General features: G+C 37.1%; 1 protein-coding gene across 4 annotated transcripts in view; it reads left to right on the top strand.

Annotated features, from left to right (window-relative positions):
• Window positions 1–27,829, top strand: part of FER (FER tyrosine kinase) — a 160,616-nt gene that overhangs the window by 14,663 nt on the left and 118,124 nt on the right. For all 4 annotated transcript variants that reach the window (XM_005490424.4, XM_014269440.3, XM_014269439.3 and 1 more), the window contains 4 exons: window positions 3,615–3,873; window positions 7,593–7,766; window positions 11,179–11,278; window positions 25,954–26,137. In XM_005490424.4, coding sequence (XP_005490481.1) covers window positions 3,667–3,873; window positions 7,593–7,766; window positions 11,179–11,278; window positions 25,954–26,137 — 665 coding nt within the window. In that variant the 5' untranslated portion in view covers window positions 3,615–3,666. The remainder of the gene's footprint in view (window positions 1–3,614; window positions 3,874–7,592; window positions 7,767–11,178; window positions 11,279–25,953; window positions 26,138–27,829) is intronic.

The following is a 27,829-nucleotide window of genomic DNA, read 5'->3' as shown; positions in this document are numbered from 1 at the left end:
ATTATATATATATCTTATATTTCAAAATATAAAAAAATAGCTGCAGCTCATTTGTCTTATTTGGTGGTACTGGTATTTTATTGCTTTTACAAGACGCGGTACAATTCTGTTTGAAACTTCACTGGCATGTCAAATTGTGCAAGCTATGTTCACATATGGAAAAAGAGATAAACCTCATGGATATCTGCCAGAAGCAGAAGAAATCTCTTCACAGTAAGAGTAAAGCAATTCCTGAAGGTTTCTATTTCTGTATGAATTTAGCATATCATGTTTGTTTTTATCACTTCTCTGTCTAGTTTGTTTTAAAACCTCATGCCATCTCTGGTTTTTCTGTTAAGATAAAATACTCTCCCATGTTTTTTTGAGAATTTTTTTCCCCCAGAATAGCACTCACACTGTATTTTCATCTTTTGAACATTAGAGAAGAAAGTATGCTTGTGTCTCAAACTCCTCATATCTCGTACCAGTTCCACATTAAATCTTTCCTGGGTTCAGATTTTGCTGGTTTTGCTGATTTTTTTTGCCAGTGGTCTGTGATTACAAAATCTGTCTGGGAATCTTTGTCTTTCAGTGTGAGTGTTTTAGTGTTGTATGGTAAAGCCAAAAAAATGGGAATATTAGTATCCCATAATCCAGTAGCTGTGAACGTGGGGAAGCACAAGGAGAATCACACCATGAATAGCAGCCCAGCTAGTCTGCTGTTCTTAAATGTCTTGTGGTGCCATGGTTGGAGACACAGGGCTGATCTAAATGCATGTGCTGTGCCTGGGTGATCACTGTAGGTCCCTTCTGACTGAAATATTCTGCTGTATTGCTCTGGCCCTGTAGGGCAGCTGTCGTCTCATCTGTGGTCACTAGCGAGGGACATAGCAAACTTGGAAAAATACCTGTCTGTGTTGGTGCTAGATATAGTATTTTTGAACACTGCTTGAAAATTTGCTTGTGTTTTTTAAGAGTATTTGAAAATCAGGTTTGTGTGTTCATGTGTTTGGTAAATCTTACAGTTCTGACTTCAAATTAATGTCTGTGTGATCTGTACTGTTTTCTGTTGTTTAAAAACATTAAAAATCAGAAGTGGTTTAAAGCAACAGAATTAGTTTTTAGTTTATCAAAATTTAAGCTTAGTCAAGTGGCTTAGGTCTTGAATACTTCTTCACCATTTCTTAGCCTCCAAATAAAGCACTTGAATTTGGCTGGATGTCTTGGTTGAACATTTTCTCAATTTACATGGAAGTCACATGGCAGCTGACTTACCTATTTGGGAATCATCAGTTCTCAGTTTCTGTACTTGTTAGTTTTAGCAAATCAGAATTGTACCACTTTTGCAAAACAATTCTGTGCTGTGCTGCTTCTGTCACAGAGAAAGAAATAATTTAAAACAAAGATGATAGTCCAGTATGTGTGCAATTTTTGCCTATTAATCCAGGCATCTAATAGTGGAATTGGAAAAAAAAAATCTGTTTACTGCTTCATGTAGAGGAACTTAGCAGGCTGGAGTAAGATATTCTTGGGTCTTTTGTTCTATTGATTTTTGTAATCCTATATCTCCTTTGTAAGTCACTAGAAGCAGCCTGAAATATCACATGCTGAGAATATTTCCTCCTTCCCTTGCCATACTGCCTCTCAGTAAAAAACAGAGGCTAGGGTAAAAGCAAGCAAGCCATTAGTTTACTCATAATACAAAGCTGAACTTCACTGTGAGACTCAGTTCCCATCTCTTCTAAATCTGGATATAAGGAAACAAGGGTACTATCTTTTCTCACGGCTATTCTGCTAGGAGAGTTTGGTAATGTGCTAAAATGAGGTAGGAGAAAGATGAAAAGTCATAAAAATGGGTTTAGATGTAAAGGACATTGAAAATTCACTACTGTAGCTTTTGTCATGTTAATAAACAGGGACTTTAAGGTTTTTTTCTTTGGTTCATGTTGCTAAAATGTTTGTGGTTCTACAAGAGTGTTCCTCAATTTTAACTGTGGATGTATTTTCATAATGCTACTAATAATGACATAGTTCATAAATACAGCCAACATAAACTATTTACTGTTGCTGCGTATGACTGAATTCCTAGCCATCAAGAAAGATTCTGACTAAAATATACAGCTTCAAATTAAAGAGTTTATGAAAGCTTACAGGTTTAAGGTTACTCATACAGCTTTGACTTGTCTGTATTGTGTAGATACATAGTAATGTGACACAGTTCTAGTTTTCTTTATTGGATCTTTGTTTTGTAGCATGGTTTGTGTTCTAAGAATAAACACATAGTACATGAGGCTTATTTCAGAGGTTGCTTGAGGTTCTGATTTGCAAAATCTTCAGAAATTTTGTGCAGTAACTGAAGCCAGTAACATATTTATTTTTTCTGAATACCTAACATGCTAAAATGCTAGGCACTCTGAAAAGTCTGTCTTTAAGCCTTGTACATGTTGGTATGAGCTGCCACAGTGTTGACATTAGTTTATGTATATCAGTTCTTAATGCAAAATATGAATATTAGTCCTACTTCCCTCAATGGACTGCTAGGAAGATAAATTTGTTAATGTTTGTAGAACACTGCTAATTTAAGTGGTAATGTGTAAAGTCTATGAAGAAATTGGTATTTCTGTGTTAAAAAGAACCAAGACTTTGCTGTAGTGCAGGAATTGGTGAATAGGCAGTGCACAGGCTGTGGCTGCACTGCAGTCCAGAGATAAGGGTTGCAGTTTATATAAGTTTATCTTACCTACTTGAAGCTGATTAATATAGGAACAGGTGGTATGTACACAGAAAAGAGGGTTCAGCCCACATTACAAAACCTTGTGCAAGAGTGTGTAGGAATTACTTCTTTGTGTGGTTTCAGCTCTTTCACAATGTAGCTGTATATTTTATCACCATCAGATGCAGGTGTTTCAGAGCTAACTCTAGCAATTGGTTCTGCTACAGGGTTTCATAAGGCAGCATATCTTATGTGTTTATCAATCTTACTTTATGTCAGTTTGGTACAGTAAGACTGGCCTGTCCTAGGGTAAAATGGTGTGAACTAAAGAACTCTGACCCAGGGGACTAGTGTATGGCTGGATGGGAAACCTACTTTGGGATATTTTCTGGTTTTTGGGAGGTTGAATCTTCAGGTTTAATGGCCTGTTAACACAGGGTTTAGGAGCAAACTAGCTTCTAAATAGTTACCAACTTCTCACAGATGCAGTGCTTTATGTGGATTTTTCTGTGCTCTTAGGAGAGTAAACGTGAGAAACAAATGTTTCAGGTCACCAGGAGTAGAAAAGTGCAGCTGGCAGCTTGTCTGGAGATACTGTGCTTATTTGGTTAAATATGTAGATTGGTCTTAAGTGTTTGTCTTAGATGCTGTTATCTTTACTTTCATACTGTACTTTAGGTTAGGAAGGAATGATTTTGCGGAAATGTGAACTGGAATTCTAAGGCTGAAATATTTTCCAGTCAGAGTTTGTTGTTAAAAACAGTGCTCTGAGCCTCCTTTCAGTTTACACTGAGGAAGTTAATGTATGTGGTTAATCTTATGATTAGGTAATTTCAGGGTTCAGGCATCAATAATTGCCCTTTGTCTTACCAGAAGTTTTTTCTTTTGATAATTGTCTCATCAGTCTTGTTCTCCCTTTCAGATGTGGTGAAGAGCCTCTATTTTCCCCTGTCTGGTATATAGTGCCTTAAAAAATGGGGTTTGGAGGTGACCTGAAGTATTCTCATGATGCTTTATTAAAACTGCAAGACTGGGAACTACGACTGCTGGAAACAGTGAAGAAATTTATGGTGATGAGAGTAAAAAGTGATAAAGAATATGCGTCCACTTTACAGAATCTTTGTAACCAAGTAGATAAAGAGAGCGCTTGTCAATTGGATTATATCAGCAATGTGTCCAAGGTAAGTCTGAAGTTTGAATTTGGAATCCTTGGCTTTTGGGTTTACTTTTATTTTTTTGGTTTGAGTTGGATTCCTGTCCATTCAGTTTCTTGAGAGTTAATGTTGACAAAGTATTTAAAATGGATTATTTTAATTTGTCAGTGAAATATGCATAAGTTGAGCTCTAGTCTTGCTTTGAAAAAAAATAACTGAATGAGAATCAATCCTGATTCTTGAAACTCAGTATTTTACATAAATGGATTGAGCCTGTCTCTTTGTTTAATGCTTTGAAAATCAAGTATGCTATAGTAAACTTTTCTTTTAAGATAGGAACTATTGTTTATGCTATATAGAATTTGTGACAGAAATAGAAAAATGCCAGGAAACCAAGGCAAAGCCTAGCATTCCAGCTGTTACTCACACTGCAGCATGTGTTGTAAGAAGAAAACATTAATTCAGGATGTTTCTCATAATTGTGAGGTTTTGTATTCTGTTTAAAGGAACTATGTTGACTTTTTTAAAAGGTAAGGCTATTCTCCAAATTACTGGTTTTTAGATTTAGAGTAACTCCAAGTAAATGTAATAATTAAGCAAACGTCCCTTATCACCTGTTTGAAAGTTTTACTCCAGACCTGGAATCTCTACTGGCAAGAGAAGACTATTCTGTTTTGATGGCTTATTTGGTTCTTGGCCCTTGTTCTGTAGCAGAGGTTACACAGTCCATTCAGTCTGGAGTGAATCCTCATTTTCTCTCTGCAGGAAACACCCTTTCTGGGTCAGGTTAAATTTCAGACAAAGCAGTTTTTATGTCATGGGCTTATTGGATGGCTGCTTGGACAGCCCATGACATAAAAACATGGCTGTGGTGCAGCATTAGGAACAGAAGTGCTCCTTGTGGGGCAGGATGGATGTATACTGGGTTAAAGTGGCTGTGTGTGACTTGGAGGCTGTGCTGATATAGCTGGGCTACTTCAGCACTGTTATATAAACTGCAGTGTTTATGTATAACACGTTCTGTTGTTGCTTCCCTCCCTCACAATAATTCTTGCCTTGTAAATTGAAATACTGCCCTTGTTTTTCATTGGCACAGAGCATTTAGCATTATAAGGTTTAAACGATCATTAACCTTCACATAGGTATCTCAGTCTAGGACAGATCCTGTTAATAACATGAGCACTTCTTGTGAGCAGATAAATCAAAAAAATCTGGGGATCTGACTTAAGCCATCTTCTTTTTGCCTTGAAAAGAGGTGTACATGTCACATTTTGAAATCTTGTTTTGAATGAAGGCGCTCAAGTTGTCCTTCAGCATCATTTTCATTCCCTTTTTTTTCCTCTTAAGGAGGTGTAATTTTTCAGTGTTGCATCTCTGATTTCTATGTTTTCTCTGTTTTCCACATTTTAATAGCAAAAATATTCATATGGACTGGCTGATATATTATATGGGCTTGCCTTATAATTTCACTGACACCTTGGATTTTGCAGTTCTGCAGTGACACTTTATGTTACTAATTTTGGCAGTTAAAAAGCCTGAATTATTGATTATTTAATAATCTCATTCTAATTTATTTTCATCTTTTGTGATACTTCTTTCTCTCTTCCTGACATTTTACAAAACCAAAGAATGATGGAAGTATGGGAAATAAGTCAAGTTTCTTACATCTTTTAAGATATAAAATACCTGTTTTTGTTATTATGGTATTATTTGGCATTTTGTGGCATTAAAACCCAATAGCAAGCTGTTTAATTTTTAATAGGTTTTGTTTTGTTGGTTTTGTTGTTGTGGTTGTTTGTTTTGTTTTGATTTGATCTCTAAATGTACAGTAAGAGTGAGCACTTAGAGAGAAATGGTGTTTGGGAAAATCTGTCTTCTGTTTTTTTTTCATGTGGAAACAACAAACTTGCTGGAAGGCATGGTAGCAGGAACTGGTAATGCTAGAAAAGGGGTGTTTTTAACAGCTTCCAGACTGCTCTTTTATGTGTGTATATGTCTGAAAAATAGTGTTAAAACAAACAATAATGTATTTTACTGCATTTGTTGAACTGTGGTCATTTTTTTGTGAAAGGAAATGCTCTTTACCTTTTCTGCTGTTCCAACCCAGCTTTTTTGTCCCATATAAATCTCTGTTATTGAAGCATTTTCATGTCACCTTCTCCTAATTTAAAATAATAAGAACACAGCACAGAAACCCCGCTTTACTGATATTTCATTATGGAAACATCACTTTCCTCTTTTCCTGATGGAAAGAGTGATGTGAAGAGCAGGGAAGTACATGATTTTTTTTTTAATAGAAAGGGAAGTAATTGCTATGTTTCTGGCTTATTTAAGCTCATTTAGTGAGTTATAAACTAAGCATTTCCTTAGAATACCTGTACTATTGAAAAATGCTTTTGGTGTGATTTTTCAGGATTCAAACAGTAGTTGTTTCATCAGTAACAAATCAGCCTTGCAGAAAATGGATGATTCTAACTACATTTTCACCTCTGAGAGCACTTTCATGAACTCTTCTGCAACCAGAAAGGCCCACTCTTTTCACAAGTGTTCAGTGCTGTTTTACCCTATGCAGCTTTGCAGTATGACTTCTGAAATGGTCTCCAGCCACAGCAGGAAAGCTTTAGGCCTTGACATTTTATAACATCACACTTTAAGCAGTCCAGATATCTCTGTTCCAATCTGTGGGACATTTACAAGCTGGAAGAAATGTTAAAGATAGTCGAGTATGTAGGGGAGTCAATTGTCTTCTGTTCTGTATAATCCAGTCTCTGTTGCAGCATTGTCATGTAGAGATGGAAATATTAGGTATATATGTTTGTATACAGGATATAAAGAAACTCCAAAGCTAAGAAACAAATTATTTTCTAAAGTTTTTATCTCAGATTAAGAGCCAAGATAAATGCAAATAGAACTCTTATGCTAGGTGTCTTCACAACCTTGTAACTCTGTGGCATGTAGCCACTCTGAAATCTTAGCTATAGCACAGCATTCATTGTCAGGGACTTATCTTTAAGGAATCCAGTGTATGACAGCAATCTTGAGGGTAACCAAGGTTTTATTTGTACTGAAGTTTAATTTCACGTTTGTGTCTCTGGTATCTGTAGATACCAGAGGTATATCTGTATTCAAAGCCACTCACAGCACGTTAAGCTGTCCTGAAAACTGACAGAATGACCGAGCAAGCTCTTAAAGCAAGGGTTCAGAGGGATGCTGGGTTACAGTGACAGATGGGTGTTGTGTCTGTGCTTTGATACTGGTGGCCTGACTGATGCTGCTGTGTGAAGCAGCTGATGTAATGGTGTCCTCTTAAACCACCACCCCTCAAATGCATATTGCTGTCAGGTATTCAGACAAAGGTGGAAGTCAGCTTGGGCAGGGCAACTATGGGGGGAAACTGGAGGACAAAGGATGTTGGAATGTGGTTGTCAGGGATGTTAGGGGTATATTTTAAAAAAAATAAGGCTGCAGTGCTTTCTTTGGTGTAGAGAAATACCATGACAATGCTGAAGGGTGAATATTCAATACTGTATTTTTCTCTCTGGTGCTTTTTTATGATTTTATGAGTGAGATTGAGGCATGATTTTCCTGTTGCAGGAGGATCTCGAATGCATTTGGGTAAGCTTAAAATGATTTGCTTTACTGAATTTTTTTAAACAATGATGCGTCTTTTCCCACAGTTCTTATTAATTGTGTGGTTATTGTGAGCTGAAATAAATAAGTGCTTTTCTGTTCTGACTTTTTTATAGTCTTGGTTGCTTGTGGTACAGCAAACAGAGCAGCTGAGCAAAATAATGAAGACACATGCTGAGGATCTTAATTCTGGGCCCTTGCATAGGCTTACAATGATGATCAAAGATAAGCAGCAAGTTAAGAAGAGTTTTGTAGGTGTTCATCAACAAATTGAAGCGGAGATGTACAAGGTATTTTATTCATCTGTGCTTGATAAGTAGATTATAATACTCATATTTAAAAATATTAAATTAAGGGTGGGTTTTTTGGGTTTTGTTCGTGCTGTGGTAAAAGCATAGTGGGTGATATGTAGAATGTTTAGTTTAAATTTTAATCATTTTCTTCACAGATTTTCTTTTCCTGATAGTTGATAAGGCAAAGATGGAAAGGTTTCTTCCATGAATTTCCGTGGACAGATGGAACTGGAAACGTTATTCTAGTAGAGGATAATGAATTCTTGTGTGACGCTTCTCTATTCCATCTATTTTCCTGTTCTAATTCCACTTTAGACATTCATGGGACCAGGGCACTGTAAACTGTTCTCAATGAGTGCTCTTGGCAGTCCAGACTCTTTTGGGAGGGGACAGGGTTCTAGTCCCTATTCTAAAATATAGAGCAAGTGTAAACTAAACATTGAGACTGCAGGTAAAACTCTTCAGAGTGTTTTCCATGACATGTCTGTTATCCTGCTTGTGTTCAAAGTGCTGTATCTTGTCAATAAAGCTGACAGAAATCACAGTTTCAGATGCTCTGGGGGAAATTTAGCTACAGATGTCAAAAATCAGAGCAATAGTCTGAAAGGTCTACTGAGAGAAGGAAAAGCACTGTTTCTTCCTTCTTCCAGCAGAGAATTTGGGATTTGAAGTAGTGTAATTAAAATGTAAATCTGAGTAAAGCAGAAACACTGTCACGGATTGATGAGTAAAAGATTCTTGGGTCAGTTCTGAGAAGAATTTGGAGCTATTCTGTATTTAAACTAAGACTATTTTAAGTTAAATACATTGGCTCTAATAAGATTGCTTCCATAATATGCTAGAATCCTGGCATCTTCTTCAGGAAGGGACTATGGGGATGTCTTTTTTGATGCACGGTCAGTAGGCTGTCATTATCTGATGAAACTTCAAGCCAAATGACCACTTACTGCTACTTACAAATTGGTGCACCTCAAAAAAGTCAGAATGGAAGAAGAGGAAAAACTGGAAGCATGTGTTAGAAATAATAGAAGCTGTAAAGAATTGCAGAAAGAGAAAAAGAAAGATGAGAAGGAAAGGCTGAATGGAGTAAGAGTGCTGTAAGCTCAGGTATACTTTGAAAAGAGACTATGCAATGTTTTGTTTTCTGTTAATAGACCAAACTCTAATAGAGCCTCTTATAAAATAGTTTTTTAAAATAAGATTTTTCCAAAAAACCATAATGCATACTGAGCACTTGCCAAATGATTATTACAAACCATATTAACTTTATTTTATTATGGGTTGCATAGCCACGAAGGTATTTTGCATCCTGCTGATTAAGCTTGCATTGTTGTTTGGTTAAAGGTTTTTTGGGGTTGTTTTCTTTTTTTCCTCTTCCTGAATTTGCAAAGAAGTATTTGAATAGCATTCTCCTATTGTTAGCTGACACTGTTCAAGGTTTTGTGTACCTGGAGCACTCTAAGAATGAATCCCTGAAATTCAAAAGACTTCTGATGTTCTGTGGTATTATTTCTGATTGTTATGCACAGAGGTAAAATGTCAATTATATCTCAATACAGTATGGAAAGTTTGTGAACATCAGTGTCTGTGCAGCTCCTATTTTTAGGATAAGATGGCATAAAAATATGTTTAGTTGAAATGGATGTATGTCGTCCTTTCTTATTCTAGGCACCTCTACAATGAGGAATCTTACGGGGCAGATTCTTAAGAATAGTAAATAGCATGGCTTTTGCACAAATGTAGTGGACTTGTATCTTGTAGATTTATTCCAGTTTCCATTAAGATGTTGAATAATTTTCTTTCTTCATGAAATTTGAAGGGGAAAAAGTAGAGTACTATGCTAATTAGGTGGATAAGACCTTTTGAAATAAAAATGGAGTTTAAAGAAATCCTTGACTGTCTTAATTCCTTAAGTGTTCTTTGGGAACAGACATGCTCTTGGTGTTGGTTTTATCTGTTGGAAAAACACAATCTAGATTAAGAATCATAATGTAGATATTATAAAGTTTTCCTAATGCTAGTGCCCTGTTTTATTTTTCAGTTTTCTGTAAGAGAAGCTGTTCTTATTATTTATTTAGGTGTTCTTATTATTTAGATGTTCTTATTATTTGTCTTATTATTAGCTGGTCTTAATTACTTCCTAATTGCATCTTTTTCTCCATTTGTGATGATGTCTTTATGACAATTTGTATTTAAAGTTATGTCTCCTATATTGCCTCTATTGGTGTATAATAACAGCAGATGTGTATAATTAACAGATTGTAGAAATATGAGATGAGTGTATGTGATTGATGTGGAGAAAAGGTTCTGCCTTCAAATTAAATACTGCATAGTTGGCCCAAAAATAGAAGCTGTAGACAGCACTTTGTTGGATCTTTAACGAATTTCATGAAGTTTTCAGATGTTGATGAAAGTAGTGTTATCTGGGCCTTGCATCATGAAAAAAAGGGAAAATGGTGAACTTCAGCCTTCTTCCTGCCAGCTGCAAGAGGAACAATTTTTCAGTAGAATGAATTTCTTTTTCTACACATTCACTGAGAGGAGCGCTTCCATTAAAAGTAGTTAATAATTTCTCTTCCATGATTTTCCAGTTGATGTCTGTTATTCTATTGGATTTTTTTTTTTGGTTGGAATTTTTTGTTTTTCTTACAATATATGGTAGGTGATTTGGTATTGTGATGGCTGGTTTTGTTTGCAAGTTCATTATTTGGTATTATTTCTGAACAGTGCACTACTTTTGTCACACACTGAATGAATACTGGCGGAAGAAGAGAAAACTTTAATTTTTTGGTCAAAAATGTTGTGTTCAGTGCTCAGTTTCATGGTAGATGTTTCTTATTTGGTTAGTTGCTTATGTAGTTGGGTTTTTGTTTGGGTTTGTTTGTTATAGGTTTGGTTTTCCTTTTAAGGGCTTAAATTTTACCATTGATAGATTATTTCATGACAAGTTGCTGTTCCTTAGTCAATTGTAGGAAGTGTAATGTCTAAAAATTTTGCTTTTTATTAGGTGCAAAAGAAATTTCTTCCTTTGCATAGGACATTCTAAGGCAGTATGATTTATTAAGCATCTTTTTGATTTTTTTTGCCTTGTAATTGGAATAGAATATTGTTGATGATTAGCTGGATTTTCTAAATATTTTTAATTACATTGATGTGAATGGGGATTTGTGTCTTAGGCCTCTTACTTAATTCGATGCATTTATTGATTTTGATTTCACGCCATGTAATGTACACCATGAAATTTGCACCATGTAATATCCTTTTAAGATTTTTCTCAATCCAGTGGAAAGTGTAGCATCCTTATTTTGGATAATAAATTCTGTTAATTCTGTTTTACTAATGCTAATTTTTTTTTTAATATGGTGAGAATAAGTATTTCTAATGCTTTTAATATTTCCCTTTGTTAAAGGTCACAAAGACAGAACTAGAGAAACTTAAATCTAGCTACAGGCAACTAATAAAAGAAGTAAATTCTGCCAAAGAAAAGTATAAAGAAGCTGTGGCTAAAGGTATGATTTACTTCATTTTGTATATTTATTAGTGCTTTTTTCAAATCTGCTAAAACTCTGACAATGAAATAAGGTAATTTTTTTATTTTGAGCTGCTTGATTACAATATAAAAGATAATTTAGTATCTTAAGTAAGCCAGGCTGATTGTCATCATGTGTGTTTGGTATAACCTCTTAAAAATTAATTAACTATAAATGGTGATTCTTCTAAGTTCTTGTAGCGGCCCTTCAGTGGATATTTTTGAAATCTGAAATTGCTCAGATGGACTCTGGTCTCACCTGTGTTGTAGCTACAGCCTACTTACCTGTGAATTATTATTGTTGCTACAGTGGCATCAGCATCAGTTCTTGTCAGTGTAACACATCAAACCCTTGTCAACTTCATCTAAAAGAGGAAAATAAGTCATTTGCACACAGAGATTGTTTTTTTTTAGGGAGTGATGTGCTCAATCTGCATGGATTTTGATTCCTGTTGAATTGTGCTTGAATAATGAGATAAAAAAGAGCTGTTGTTCTATTATGTATTGAAATATTGTGCTAATAGTAGTTCTTATGTGTCCTTCTTAGATTTTATTTTCTTCCTTTAGTGAAAACTGACTGGCAGTATGTAAGTGCAATTCCAAGATCCATCTTAAGGTTTTGTATGAGTGTCTAAATCACAGTTTATCTTCTTGGTTCTGTTTTAGTACAATTATAGTAGCTGTCAGTGAGGAGAGATTTTTCTTTCAAATTTGTCTCAAATTTGGACAAAACAGCAGGAGATAAGAAGTTATGCTTAGCACTGTTGAACTTTTACTGTTCTTTTTCTTTTACTGAAGTTCATAAACACTTAAAAATAAAAATGCATACTTTGATGTCAGTTTCATCCAGTTCCATGTTTTCTGTATGTAACTTAATTTGATTACTTGGTGTATTCTCAAGTAACTACTTAGCATTGCAATATGTAGTATGTATCACGGAAAATATAATGGGATGTTCGGATCTTAGTATGTTATTTTTAGCCTGTTTTATCCTCTCTTCCTGTTACTAATTTGGTCACTCTCTATTCCTGAAGCACCATACTTTCCCACTGGAATAAAGGAGTGTTTTGTCTGTCAGCAGCTGTGATGTTTTGATGTGGTTTTGATTAACTGAATTAATGTTTCTTCAGATAGACAGCAAACATAAATTATTTTTAAGACACATATCTCCTATGGTTTTCTTTGACCTTCTCTTTCAGGCTTTTATCTAATATTTGTCTTATATAATTCATACTTAATTTAATTTCTGGTAAAATCTTGCTTTGATAAACACTGATGCCCATAAAAATATTTTTCTCCCAAAAGTTGCAGAATTGCTTCTCTCCATCCCAGGCTCTGTTCCTGTTTGTAAATATTTGTGCATTTGATGAGCTACTACAGTTTATTAGTTGCAGGTCAGCTGGGCTGCTTGAATTTTTCTAAGTCATGGTATTTCTGAGCTTGTAGGTTGTCAAGCTGGTTTGCTGGTGAAAGGAAAAGTTAGGGAAGTCTTAAAATTACAATGCTTCATTACAAGGTATTCTTTATTCAGTAAGCTAAGCTTATCCACATTATGTGCCATTAAGATATATTACTTTTGTTAATGTACAAACTGTTTCAGTCTTTCAGGATTTGAAGAATTATTGAAAACAAGAGAAGAAATAGTGCTTACCAGAACAGTGGGAGGGCATAAATAAGTATTGAAAATAAGCTGAAAACAATTTTGTTAAACAAAAAAAATGAAAATCTTTTGACATCAGCTCTTGCAAGTAATGTGTTAAAATAGCCCATCCAGGTTCATTTATGTAAAATGTTGTTTTAAACAGAATCTCTTCCTCTGAAAAACTGTACAAGTCTTTAAGACAGTGACTGGCCTTGCCTCTCTGGAGGCAAAGGGGAAAACTGCCTCTTAGGACATAGAATTTTAGCTTTACCCTGGGGGTTACGTGCAAGTTCGTGCAACACCTGTACGAGCTGGTCCCCAGGAAAAGAATGAAAATCACACAAAGTAGTCTGACAAATATCTCTGTTTTGCAAGAGTAGTGATTTTGAAATGTAGTAACTTTTTCTGCTTTGTTTTAGAATAGCAAAGCTGCTTTCTGGTGAGAGAGTAGGTTTATTAAACCTAATAGTGAAAGAGGTACAATTGGTTCTTCAGCATGTGAAGACAGTTGCTTCCTAGTTTTCTAGTTGAGTTATTAAAAGTGATGTTAAGCTCTGGGCTAAACACACATGGTAGAGGATATTAACTGATAAGGGTAAAGGCTGACAAAGTTTGTACAGTTAAAAGTTTGTACATAACATCACTTTCCAAGTGATATGATTTTCTGGAATCAGGAAGTAGTCTCAGGTAAACTTGAATGTCTGTGTGTGATACTTTGCACCATGAAGTGGGTAGTCCCTTTGAATCAATGGCACCCTGATGCAGGGTTACAGGTGTTTTCATTTTTTGGTGAAAACACTAGGAGGACCATTGGAAAGATTAGTAAGTGTTAAGGACTGAATAATAATACTGGTTAGTTACAGGTTTTGTTAGTGTTTGGGCAATGGGTAAAGCATGTGGTGGGAATTTTTGGATAGTTTTTTAGTTGGGAAAAGGGAATTGGTTTCTGAAAGAATGCAGGAGCTTCATTATGGAAGACTTTGTGCTGTCGAGATTTGGAGGAAGGTGAAAGCATGTGAGATTGTGTCCCAGGAGCTGTTCTGGGGAACCCTCTGCTAGCACTGCTTCTGCTTGTGCCCCAAGGGAAGCAGTGGGACTGTTGTGTTGCAGAGGGAGCACCACTGAGACTTGGCTGCCACTTCCACCTTGGGCTGGGTTGCACTGCCTTGTTGTGGCCACCAGTGTCTGCCTAATGGCTCAATCAGAAATGGCTGATTTATTTTGTTTGTTCTAGCCCTTACCCCAGTAAGTTATGCATAGCTGCTTCTTTCTGGACCAGTGATTACCATAGGAATCACAAATGCAGTCTGGTTGGTTTTTCTTGTGCATGGAGGCTCCAGGTGTCAGGCAGTCAGGTTGATGTTAGTCATTTGCATGATAATTTTCTGCCCTTTTTTCCCCCAGACGTTCATTCTTATGTTTTTTAATGTATGGTAAGAGATAACAGGCAGAGAGAGGATGAAGTCAGCAAGCTGAACTAGTCCAGTGCCTCTTAAATGAGGCGTGCTTCAGGTTTTGGGACTCTGTGGACAGATTGGATGCAGTATTCTCTTCTGGATTAGAAAGCTTTGTTAAAAAAACTCCACAAAGTATGTGTAGTGGGAATGCAGAGCATGTTCCTTTGCAGAACTGGGTCATTGGAGTCATAAGGCATGCAGGGGTCTTTGGAACAAATATAAGACAAGAGCTTGTTATATTATTTTTCTTTAATGAAATTGACAGCCCTGTGAAACAGTCTGTATGTGTGATAGTGACAAAACACAGTGTGAACATCTTCCAACAGCAATCCAGAGTAACATTCTCAGAGTGTATATGAGTCTGTGTTTACAGGGCTGTGCTAATCAGTGATGCTGAGTAACAAGGTGGTTAGAATGTGGCGTGTCGATGTTGCTGCTGTAGAAAAACACATCAAGCCAAAATTTGTGCCAGATGGAAAAACCATGATTTCACCAAAGAAGTCACAAATCCTCTGAAATAATTTAATGAATGATGTATTAAGAATACAAAATAGAGACTGTAGGACAACTGTAAATATCAAGTGTGATATTTCATTACATTTTGAATCTCATTTGGTTGGATCAGTAACTGCTTCCACTTAAGTTTGCTGTTTGCACAGTTATTTTTGTTTCTGCAGGATTGTGCATCTCTAAGTATAGTTTAGTGTGTCCATGGGGGTTTCAAATATTTTCATCCTTGAACCTTTTGATTAAGCATTACTTACTGCTGTATAAATAAGGGAATAATGATAACATGAAAGAATAATTTACTCAGTTCACTACAGGTTTTTAAAAAAGTGGAAGTGCATCAATAAAATTTAGCATCTGTTTTTGTAGCTTATTTTGGTGTTAGATGTTGAAGTGTGAAAGAGTTGCTCATATATCAGTAAATATTGCAAGTTGGAACAGAGCCAGTGTAGCTTTGGGAGGTTTATACTGAATTTTAATACAACATACTCTTTAGAAAAACTACAGTTTTTGTGTAAATACATTAATTACAGGTGTTTATTATAGTCTCACTCCTGGTTCATTACTGATTGAATGTAGAAAATATTTTGCAGTGCTCTTACGTGACACAGTGGGTCTGAAATAAACAGTAAAGGAAAAATACATGGATTCTAAGTATTTAATACCATAATTTCATTTTATGCTGCTACAGCAACATAAAGAATATTTCATTACATTTCTCTAGGCTTGTGTTCACTGACAACATTGTGATTTAGAGGAGCCTAGAAATATTAAGTGTACACCTACCACATTATACCACATTGCTTCTGATGTAAGAATGTTTTCCCTGCAACTCAGGTCATTTAATACTTCAGAATTGATGTGACTTCTGTGGCACATACTGAAGTTTCACAGCAGCATAAGCTCACATCTATGATAAATAAGGGAGCTGTTAGAAAGCTTTCATTATATCAAATTATTGTCCTACTATTTTTTGTAATGGCCAGAAGTGGTCAGAAAATACTTTCTAGGTGTCTGGTGCATTCATTCTCAGATGCCTTTAAAATTGTTATTATACAGCTACATTTCCTGGTGGTATATGTTGCCTGGAGTTGTTGCTGCAATGAGGGAAACTCCTAGTAAGATTTTTTTTTTAAGCTCAGCTTTGACTGAAACTCTCATATTGTTAAGACAAAACAGGTAACACTGGCTGAACTGGTCTTGTCTTACAGAGGCCAGCAGCCTGCATAGATTTAAAATTAATGCTCTACTGCAAGTGTTTCAACACATATTTACTACCAGAGCTTTTGCTTGGAAGGGGTAGGGTTGTTTTTTTCTGTGTAAAATAAAGCTTCTAGAGCAGGAAACCCCAGGGAGTGCAAAGAGATTGTGGTGACTTCTTATGGAGTGTGAGACCAGCTTGGACATGCTGTTTCCTCTTAACACAGACATGCAGCACCAGGAGGTGCTTTCCTCACAGACCAGCAGGCACAGGACTGAGAATTGGCTAGAGGTGCTTAATAGCTTGCCCTGACAGTATCTGACAGCAGTTCAAAATATAGAACATGCATGTTTGATATTTTTATGCTATGTTACTTACGTAAGATTACGCTGATAGCTTTGGTGGACTGATTCCGTACTCAGAAGTTTAGATGTTGTATTCTGTAAATTTGAACTCCTTAAATATACTTAAATAATTTTGGTGGTTCTTTTCCCATTACAAAACTATTTATTATTTTCAGTCATTAATTTGTCAAGTCATAACTGGGAGAAACCTATCCTCTTCCCAGAAACTGGTTGAGTGGAGAAAGGAGTAAGTGATTTTACTTGTTGAAGAAATAGATTAATATAACAATCTTGCCAGACATAAAAAGGAGGAAGACCTTTGAGATTGAAGGTGAAGATCCTATCTTGTTTCTGTCTTTGTGATTTTGGTATTGTAAAACTTGTGTTAAGGCTGGTCACCCACTAAACTTCTTAGCATGTTTCCAGAGACAGAGCTGGCAGTCAAAGCTGTCCTAGTTTAATGGCAGCAGTTTGCATAAAAATTGCTTTGTAGAAAGGAATATTTAAAAGTCTAAACTGGGAGTGCAGTGGCTGGAGAGCAGCCCTGCAGAGGGAGACCTGTTGTGCTGGTGAATGGCCCACTCCACATCTGTCAGCAGGGTGACAGATGTCATCTGGGGTGCATCAAACACAGCACAAACAGAGAATCAGCAGTGGGATAGTCTTCTGTATTTAGTGCTTGTGAGGTCTCACCTGGAGCACTGAGAGCACTTCTGGGCCTCACTTGAGGAAGGGTGTGAAGGCGCTGGGCTGCACCCAGAGCAGGGCAGTGGGGCTGGCGGAAGGGCTGGAAGGGCTGTCCAGTGAGGGGCAGCTGAGAAGTTGGGGTTTGTCCATCTTGGAGAAAAGGAGGCTGAGGAGTGACCTCACTGCTCTCTGCAGCCTCCTGGGGAGGGGAAGTGGAGAGGGAGGGAGGTGCTGATCCCTGTTCCCTGGGATCCAGGGACAGGACACATGGGAAGGGCTCATAGCTGTGCCAGGGGATGTTCAGACTTGACATTAAGAAACATTCATTCATTGAGAGAGTGTTTGAACATTGGAACAGGCTTCCCAGAGAGGTGGGTGCCCCAAGTGTTTAACAGACATTTGGACAATGCCCTCCAAAACCCGCTTTATTTTTTTGCTATTCCTGAATTGATTGGGCAGTTCAACCTTGTAATTCTTGTAGGTCTCTTCCAATTGAAATATCCTAGCCTAGTTTTAGGGAAGTGAAGTTGGGCTCAGTATGGGAGTCCAAATGATTCAAAAGTCATGTCACTGGTGGTTTTTTTTGGATCAATAAGAACTATTGTATGAGGAAGTGATTTTCATAATCACCTATGGTATTTAGATGTTTCTAGCATTACAGTATGAAATATGTAATTTTATTAATTTGGATCAGAAAGGTCCTGAAATCACTTAAGTGGGTAGTACAGAACAATCAATTCCAGAGCAAGTTCTACAACCTGTGTCTTTCCTATTGCACAATAAAAATCTGGGAAATTGAACAAACTATGAGGAAATAGAACTGGAGAAGTAGAAGATTGCCTCCAAAGCAGGGTGCAATTATTTTTTTCTCAAGAACTAACTGTAAGTTGTGTAATGTACTGTGTTTGGAATCAATTTACGTAATTATACATTGTTACAGTGGTTTGATGTATAAAAGTAGTCTTTTTTCCCCCCACCATATCTAGGCTTTTAAATTACTTGCTGTAAGCTTAGTCCATACTAAAATTCAATTGAGATGAAGACCCTGTTCCACTCCAGTTTCAGTCTGTGGAGTAGCTGAGTCAAGTTTTATGATTCTCTCATGTAAAAATATTTTACTGTGTTAAAAAATTATGTTTCTAGAAAAAGAGCTATTTGAAAGCCACAGCCATCTCATTCATGCATGTAAGGAATGTGTTCAGTGTGTTTGGTACTATAATGTAAGCAAATAATGTAATGGAGTGTTGTTTTCCAGGCACTATTAAATATTGCTCTGTGAAAAGGTGTGTCTCCAAAGTTGAAATAAATAAGGAAGTGACTGTATTGGACTTTTGGTGTTGATAAACAAATGTAAAGACAGCAAAACACTCAGAAATGGTCTGTGTTGTTAAAAATGCTGGAAAAATGTGTAGATGGAAAGAAATGCAGTTCTGGAAAATTATTGAAAAACTGCAGTCATAAAGAATGGGAAATTCATTGTAGATCACTGTATGCATTGTCAGCTTTATAGTTTAGTGCTGGTATTTACAAAAATAAAAGTTTCTAAATCAAACTGAGGAAGAAAGGTTTGTTCTGTCTTAAAAATTATTACATGCTCAAGATTTCCATACTTATTCAGGGGAAGATTGTTACTTCCTGGAAAAAAAAAAAGAAAAATGAAAAATAGCAAAATTTCTAATTCTCTCCTCTTTTTCCATTTAAAAATTTTCTGAAATCTAATAATGTGATACTTAGTGAGATTTTAATCCAGAAAATTGCAGCAACTCTGGAGCCAAGCTTCTTAGTGTTCTGTGGGACCTCACCTGTTCCCTCCTTAATCCTAACTCACAGGGTCACTCCTTTGTCACCCCTCATCCATCTTGAGGCAGTGCTCCATGCACTCCAGCTGCTCTCTCATGTGAAGGGCAACTCTCTCCTTGACTTCCTGGACTGCTTTTCCCCAGGAGACTGAGCTCTACATTGCATAGCTCTGGTTCTGCCTCCGTGTTCCTGACAGCATCCTGGTCCTACAGCTGCGCGCAGACACCCAACTCACCACGTTTATCACCCCCACTGTATGCAGGAATACACAGGAATGTCATGCCAGCATGTTGAGGTCCTGGAAAGGATTTATGGGACTTCTCACATTGGTGCTTTGCAGGGATCTTCTTGCCCACCTGCACCTCCTGTTTTGTTTTCTTTGTGATTGATCCCTTCCCATCTTACTGTGCCCTTTCCTTAGCAGTCTCCTTCCTCAGGACTGTAGGTCACCCTCTCCATCCTGTGTAGTTACTAGTTTAAAGCCCTCCTAATGAGGTCAGTCACCTTACTGACAAAAATACTTTTATTCTGCTTAGCAAGGGGCTTCCTATCTTTCAAGCAGATGGTGGTCTGCAAAAATGGTCCCATGGTTGTGGAATATAGACCCAGGTGGCTGACACTGGTTCTGCAGCTACTTACCAGCCTGGATTGTCAGTGCTCTCCTTGCATCTTTTCTCTTCCCCGGCAGGATTAAGGAGGACACGGCCTGATCCCTTGTGCTTTTCATGTCTGCCCTTAGATCTCTGTAGTCACTCTTGGTACTGTCCAGGTTTTCCCTGGCAGCATCATTGCTACCCACATTTCTTATGACATTGCCTTTGCTCCTCTTCCCTGTACTTACCTATACCCAGAAATTTGGATGGGTTTGCTTTTTGCAGTGCCTGAACTACAAGACATGGTTATGCTCCTGACATATATTTTAGTCCTCAGTTTCTGTGGATTTTTAGCCACGGTTTTATTTATGTATAAAGACTTTCTTCCTTCTTGTTATTTGTGTAGATAGTCACCTTGTCCTGTTTTTCATTTTGTTTGTCTGTTCCTACAATTTTAGCATATTTAAGGTTTCTCACTGTGTTTCTGTTGATGGGATGTAACCATATATTGTGACATCAGATGTGTCATTGGCTCCTTTTGAAAACAAATTAAATTAATTGTCAAAAACTGACCTTGTGTAATGTTGTGTCATTGGTATGTCTACATGGGATGGCGTTCATTGTGTGCTGAAGCCAAAGGTCACGTTTCAGTACTGGGACTATAAATCTAGATATTTAGTTTGTCTGTTGTGAGCTAAGCCTTTATAATGATCTCTGTTGAGTCTTTTATGAATACTTTATCATCACTTCAGAACGAAGGTCTTGCTGGAAGGAGTTGGAAAACCTGGGAAAACGGGGAAAAGCCTGAGCTCACTGGCATAATTATTTCTTTTAAAGCCAAAATATGTGTGAAAACTTTCTCTGTCTGCATTGTTTATTTCTTTAAGGTCAGCTTCCCTGAGTCATTTGGACTGTACATTGATGCTGATTTAAAAAAATATTAACATTATGAGCTAAAATTTTTCTCAGTTTTTTGTCCCATCCAGTATATTTTCTTCTATTTTACGTGATTATTAGGCCACAAGAGTCTAACAGTTATGGTTGCAAGAATTTGGGATTGGCAAATCTGCCTTTTAATTGAAAATAGACTAAAACATTCTTTTCCTGGATGGCTGTGTTGTACTGTATGCAGTAAAATCTTAAATGAGTTTCTATTAGAAATTGGAATACTAGACTCCAGAATGAGTGAAAAAGAATGCCAGCCTTTTCTCTGTAAATATAAAACTTCCATAATTGAATTTTGCAAGCTACACAGTACAGTTTATGGTGTGACATATTGTATACCCATCAGTTTCTATTTACATTAAACAGTTTTGTCAACAGCTGATGGCAGTAGAATTATAATTATATCTATTTATGAAATTCATTGTAGAGATAAAGAAAATTGGATGTTTTCCTCTGTGCTAATTGACATGTAGAACAACTGTGTATGCTGCTTCACTGCATTTTGCTACTTTAAAAAATAAATTACAATATGAAAATAATACTGTAACTATGTTCCCTGAATTAAATATACATCCAAGGCTCTAATTTAAAGTTGAATGAATATGATAATTTGATTTATGTCACAATTAGTTGAGGTGTTCTTTGGAGGAATAATGTGTAGCAAAAGTGTTTAGTCCTTGAAACAGATGGAAAAATCAGATAGTTTAGATGCTAATGAGTTATTCTGAAGGAGATGTAGTATTACTAAATTGTGAGTTATTTGATAATTTTAGTGTAAATTTTCAGTTTAGTTTAGCTGTTGAAGGTGGTTTGCTGCAATTCACAGGTCACGAGCCTGATGGTACATGGTATGATTTCAGATGTGCTAATGTTTCATAAGCTGAAGACTGATAAGGAAGGTCTTTTAAACACATGCATAGACAACTTGTAGCTCTTAAACTACGACATATGGAGATTATTTTAGAATATTTGACCCAGGGGATGCTTGAGTATGAACAGGCAAACACAGAATAACCCAAGAAATGCTGCAGCATTTTTGCCTCTGCTGCCACCATGCCTGACTCTTCTGGCTTCCTGAACAGCATGGACTGGCAAGCAAAACATTTCAGCCTTGGCTTCCAATAGCTTTGTCCTCTCCTTTTTCATCCAGTCTTCATCCTCTAATGTACATGACCTGTACATGACCTGTTCCTTTCCCTTCCAAACTCTCTTCAGTCACCTTCCAGTATTTCCCAATGCTCCACATACCTTTCCTTCTCCAGAAAGACCTTATGGTGTTTATGTTTTACTCTGAAGATGACCAGGTTGACTCTGTAACCTACTGTATTTGAAAAAAGTATGTATGATACTCTGAAATTAGTTGAGGTTTTCTGGTCAGGAATAATGTACATACAGGAGGAATTTAGTTCCTAAGGCAGATAGGAAAATAGGATTTTTCCCTCTTGTTACATTGTTGTGCTGATGTCAGACATGCATATTTGGGGATATTTAACTTCTGGGATGTTATTGTCATGTGTTGGATTATTTTTTTCCCTTATAAATTGTCTATATTTGATTTAGAAATAAATACTGATAAATACTGTGGGTTTTCTTTTTTGGGGGGAATTAGTCTCCATATCATCTAAACATAAGTTTAGATGATATGCCACAGACAAAACCTGCTATGTCTGGCTAAAGTTTAAGATAGCCTTGTGAATGTTATCTCTCCAAAACAGTTCTACAAAAATTTTTAAAGTGGATTGTTTTATTCATACCTACATGAAAAATTCCTCTCTGGTGACAGCTTTGGAGATGTGCTTTGTCTTTGTTGTACACAGTAATTCAGACAAATTGTAATGTAAGAAATCTGTACCTTCCATGTACAAAATTAGGTCAGCAGTTGGATTGTTTTCAATTAAATGAAAGACATAATATCCTTTTAAAGTGATTTTTATTAATCTGTGTTTGAAATGCAGCTGACAGTGGTGTGAAGTAGCAAGTGCCATAGGAGAGTACAAACTGATAGAAATGTGCTTTGGCTTCATGGTAATTTGTTACCTAGGGAGTTCCGAGTCAGAAGTGCTGTCCTAGTTCTTAGTAACTCTTCAGGATTTTTTTTCCCTTTATTTTTATTTTGCATATACTTGTCCCTTCACTGTTAAACCATGTAAATTTCTTTTTTTTTTTGCTGATGATAACTTTTACCAGAAGAAAACATAGGTCAGCTGTGTGCTTATTGAAGAAGGTCTTTTTTTTTTACTCTTTCCATATAATGTCATAAAATGTACGGTTTTTACATTGAAAGTCGTTGTGCAGATCTGTTAACTGTGTCTGTTCTTACACATTCCTCCTCAGACTCCTGGTGCTTCAGGACCCTTCACTGTAGTAACTCTTCCTGTGTTTGTCTTCTTTCCCACCTTTCTGGTGCTAATGCCCTTTTCTAAACCTTTTGCACATCAGATATATTCTTCTTGAGGTCAACAGATTTCACACTTTTAAGTGGATTTGATCAGTAGCATAACAACCCAGTCTACTCCTTTGCTAAATAGCATTGTGTTCAGCAACTGGTGAACACTGAGTTCATATTTCTGTCAACCTTGCTGTACTGACCCCAAGATCTCATTTCTGTGTGCATTTGGATTACTAAACTGGAATAGTTCTTTACCCATGTGCACCTCTCTAAATATTCACTCTATAATTTATTGTTGTTTTAATCAGTGCCTCTCAAGGTACCTCTCAGTACCTTTTTGTGTTGGTTTTGCATGGCCTGGTTTTTGGTAGTGGGGGTCTAGAGACGTGGCTTCTGTGAGAAGCTGCCAGAAGCTTCCACCATATCCGGCAGAATCAATCCCTGACAGCTCTGAGGATGGACATGCTGCTGACCAAAGCTGGGCCAATTAGAGAGGTTGGTAACAACTCTGTGATGACATATTTAAGAGGAAAATCAAAACAAAGGGGACGCAGTTTTTTCCTATCCAGAGAAGAGGAGAAGGCAAAACAACATGGAGACACCAAGGTCAATGGAGATGGAGGAGGTGGAGCTGCTCCAGGCACTGGAGCTGAGATTCCTCTGCAGGCTGTGGTGAAGACCATGGTGAAGCAGCTGTGCCCCTGCAGCCCATGGGTGCACAGGGAATGCAGAGATCCACCTGCAGCCCATGGGGGAGCTGCCCATGCTGGGGCAGATGGATGCCTGGAGGAGGCTGTGACCCAGGGAGAGACCCAGTGGAGAGAGGGCCCTTGCTTCCAGGCTGGAGCAGCCGGTCCTTGGAGGAGTGCACCCCCTGGAGTGATCCATGCCACGGCAGTTTTGGGAGGAGTGTCTGCCCATGGTGACCGTTCATGGTGCAGCAGGTGGGGTTTGGCTGTTTTTTGTGAGAGTGGACCCACACCAGTGAAGTTCATGGAGAGCTGTCTCCTATGGGAGGGACGCCATGGCCTCACAGGGGAAGAACTCCTCTCCTGGAGGAGTGGAAGAACCCCTCAGGTGATGGACTGACCAAAACCCCCACACCCTGTCTCCCTGTGCTGTTGGAGGGAAAGAGGGAGGGAGTGGGGGAACGGAGGTGTATTTAAGGGCTTATTTGACTTCTCATTATCCTCCCCTGATTTTGTTAGTAATAAATTCGCCTTGTACCTTTAAGTTGAACATGTTTTGCCCTTGGAGTGTTTTCTCCCCTTTCTTAATCAAGAACCCTTCCTTAACTTATTTTCTCTCCGCCCATCTCTGTTATTCATTAAATTATTTTCCATCTGTCCAGCTGTGGCAGGGGAGGTTGGGGGAGCAGCTTTCATGGGTGCTTGGCATTTGGCCAGTGTCAAACTATGACAGCTTTTATTCCAGTTCTTCACATTTGGTTTCCCTGATGGCTACTTTCAGACAGCATCATCATCATCGTCTTCATCACCTCATCTATCAGAGTCCAACTGATGTTCCTGGGACACTCCATTGAGTTCCTACTTCCTCCTGTATAATCTAATCATAATATTTTAGCTAAAACTTTCTCAAGTACCTTTGAAGTTTCCAAGCTAAGCACCATCCAGTTCTCATAATTTGTTCTCATTTCATTTATTCTGAACAGCCTCTTTTTCTGACAGCTTAGAAAAAAGAGGTTCTTTGACTCTTTCACGAAGTAATATTTCATCCTGGAAATCTCTGAAGGTCTGAGGTAGTGATCACAGAAGCAAAAAAAAAATCTTTTCTTGTACCAGCTCCTTTTATATGGTGACTGTTGTTTACTTTTTCTGACAAGGTTGCTGACTCCAATGTATATGAAAGAGGATTTGTTACTGGTTTTCCCTCAACTTCTTTTTAGTGTGCCTTTAATGTTGCTCTGTTTTGATTTATTTGAGTTCACAGTCCCTTGTGTATTCCTTATATGACACAGCTCTTCAAGGTCTGCTTTCAAGCAGCTGTTTTGCCACTTAGCTGTGAATGCTTACATTTTCTTTTTTCTCAGCTACTTTGTGATGGGTAGTAGACGTGTTTTTACTTACATAAATTATTTTAAGTTTCTAAGAAGTGCAGCAGTCTGAATGAGATTGCTTGAGGTAGTATATATTTATCTGTGCAGGTACTTGTGACTCTGTGCTTGATATTTGCAGATATGAGAATAATTTAAAATAGTCTTAGTTCCTGAAAAAGTAATGAGATACTTGGTAAATATCAAGAAGACAGCAAGGATGTCATTAAAAGCTTATGTGTGTGTTGTGGTTATGGTTATTTTCTTCACAGTAGCTGTTGCGGGGCTGCATTTTGGATTTGTGGTGGAAAAAGTGTTGATAACATACTTCACGTAGCTGTGCAGTTGCTGTGGCAAAGAATGGAATAGGTGACCTCATGAAATACCTTGTAGCTCTGCAATTCAACTCTCAGCTGGTCCTGTCAGCTTGAACTTGAGGAATTCCAGTCTCAGTGGTGCAAAGCTGGGGCTGTAGAGCCAATCTTGATCAGGATAGGGGAATGTTAGGGTGTAGGAGAGAAGCTGGGCATTTTGAGCAGGAGTAACAGTGTGAGGCTTCAGCTGCTCATGTGGACTGACTGCATCATTGCTTTATTAGGATTATAGGTAGCAATAGGAATGCTTGAATACAAAAAAATAATGTATTTTTAGTGCATCTAGTATGGGAGGACATCACTTTCTCTTCTAAAAATATGATTTTGCAAATAAAAGAAAAGCTTTGAGATAGAAATACGAGATTTCTTTGTTGTTGATATTGTATTATTTTTATACTTGTGGTTTTTATATACTTTTAGATAAGAAATTCTCACGTTTCTGCTCAAAGAAAATAACCTTTTTTCTTATGAAGTTTATTAACTATAAAACCTAGACATTTGATCATACTAATTATCTGGAAGTGGTTGGATTTTGCCTTCCTCATAGAAGTACCTTGGAAATTACTGCAGATCAAGAGGCAAACCTGACATAAATTTACCAGATGTGTCATCTGTAGGCCTGTATACTTTTTAAATCACCATTTTTGTTTTGTTTTCTCTCAGGAAAGGAGACAGAGAAAGCCAAAGATCGGTGTGAAAAAGCCACTATGAAACTCCATATGTTGCATAACCAGTATGTGTTGGCGCTGAAAGGAGCACAATTACATCAGCACCAATATTATGATACTACACTTCCTCTGTTACTTGATTCACTACAGAAGATGCAAGAAGAAATGATTAAAGCCCTGTAAGATGTATTCTTAAATATTTCTAACTTGTAAAATTTCTATGTGTAGTATTCTAATTAATTTATAAGAATAGGTGAAAATAAGAAACTGTGATTAATTACTTATATATCAGGGGATAACAGTTGAAAAAAGTCTGTCCAATTGATACATATAGTAGTTGTGAGTGCTCACTTAAGCCTATCAACAAGACACCATCTTTTTATAAATTCTTGCAGATTGACTGCGGTGTTTATATTTGAACTCATGACGTTTCCTTCAGTTTATAGACTATAGCAAGTTTGTTGCCTCTCTGGTAGTCATTATTACGAAATTCCACCAGCAACGAGTTTGGTTTAAACTGCCCAACTGTCTTGAAAGTGATTGTGGAGGCGCCACAATCGGATGCATAGTTAATGGTATGGGTGGGAGGATTAACAGAATTATGTAAACTTGATCTCTCTGTAAGGAGTCTCCCCTTAAAAATACTGTGACCTCTTTCCTAAAAGATCATTCTTACATCATTACAGAGTACATGCAAAGTGGTGACATCTGAGAACAGATAGTGAGGACTTTCAGCCCTCCTTTCTGGTTTGTAACCACTATGCTGCCTCCTTGTCTTAGCTTAAAAAAGGGGTGGTTAGCTTTTTTTTGTAAGTTCTTAATTTAGATGTGAAATACTCTTTTTTAGTTAATTGTCTTCCCTGTTCTGAATTCAGAATTCATCTTTATTTCAGTGCACAGGAACTGAGCGAGAGTTGGGGACTGCACACTTTATATGGTGCAGGCATCATTAGCTTCCCTGTGCAGTAACATTTTAATTTTTTTGTTTCAGGGGCTGGTATTGAAATAAAGCTTTGTAGTACTCCCTATATGGTCCTTTTAATTTTATATGTAAGATCACAGCAAAAGGCTACAGTTAAATATGTGTGCTCTAATTCAGGTTATTGTTTTAGAATCACGAGCTGTAATAATTAACTGAGGAAATTTATGATGGAACAAGAGCTTATTGAACTTATCTTTACTCTTCCTGGAGTAAAAACTTGTAGAAAATACTTTTTTCACTACATAGACTTTTTTGTGAGTTCTGAATGTATTGGAAAATGATTCTATTATATTAACTTTTTTTTGGTGCTCATATAGAGATGCTGATTTCAGGTGTAGAGCTTAGTGTTACAACGTCTGTAAAGCAAATCTTCCTCAATAACCCTAATTTTGCAGGTGAATTAGTTTTTCAGACCTGAAAAAGTATAGATTAATATTGCTGATGATACTTTTCCTCTTTTTTGTCATTGTAATTGATATAGATTCTCTAAGATATGGCACTACTATTGTTGATGTTTATCTATCTATTTATCACACTCCTTGAAGTATTTTCTGGAACTTTTTCACACATATTCTCAGAAAAAGACAAGATTTAATGCCTTCTCTTGCCTGCTTTCTGCTCAGAATTAGTGCACTGAAAAAATCCTATCACACCATTCTCTTTTTACAGAGCAAACACAACTTGAGATCTTATCCAGAAAAAATGCATTTACACTTTTTCCTCTGCATATTTGGCTAGCCAAAATTCATCAGCGTTTTTTGAGTGGCCACCATGCTTCAGATCCTGGCAAGCTAACAAGTTTATCAGAGATAAAAATGAAATAGGAAATAATTATGAAGGTACATGATGAAGGAAAACTGAAAGTTAAGGAGAATAGGAGGGTGTTCTG

Source organism: Zonotrichia albicollis, chromosome Z (assembly GCF_047830755.1).
Source record: "Zonotrichia albicollis isolate bZonAlb1 chromosome Z, bZonAlb1.hap1, whole genome shotgun sequence".
Taxonomy (NCBI): domain Eukaryota; kingdom Metazoa; phylum Chordata; class Aves; order Passeriformes; family Passerellidae; genus Zonotrichia; species Zonotrichia albicollis.
The sequence above is the reverse complement of the archived record's forward strand: the minus strand, read 5'-3'. Positions and strand labels throughout refer to the sequence as shown.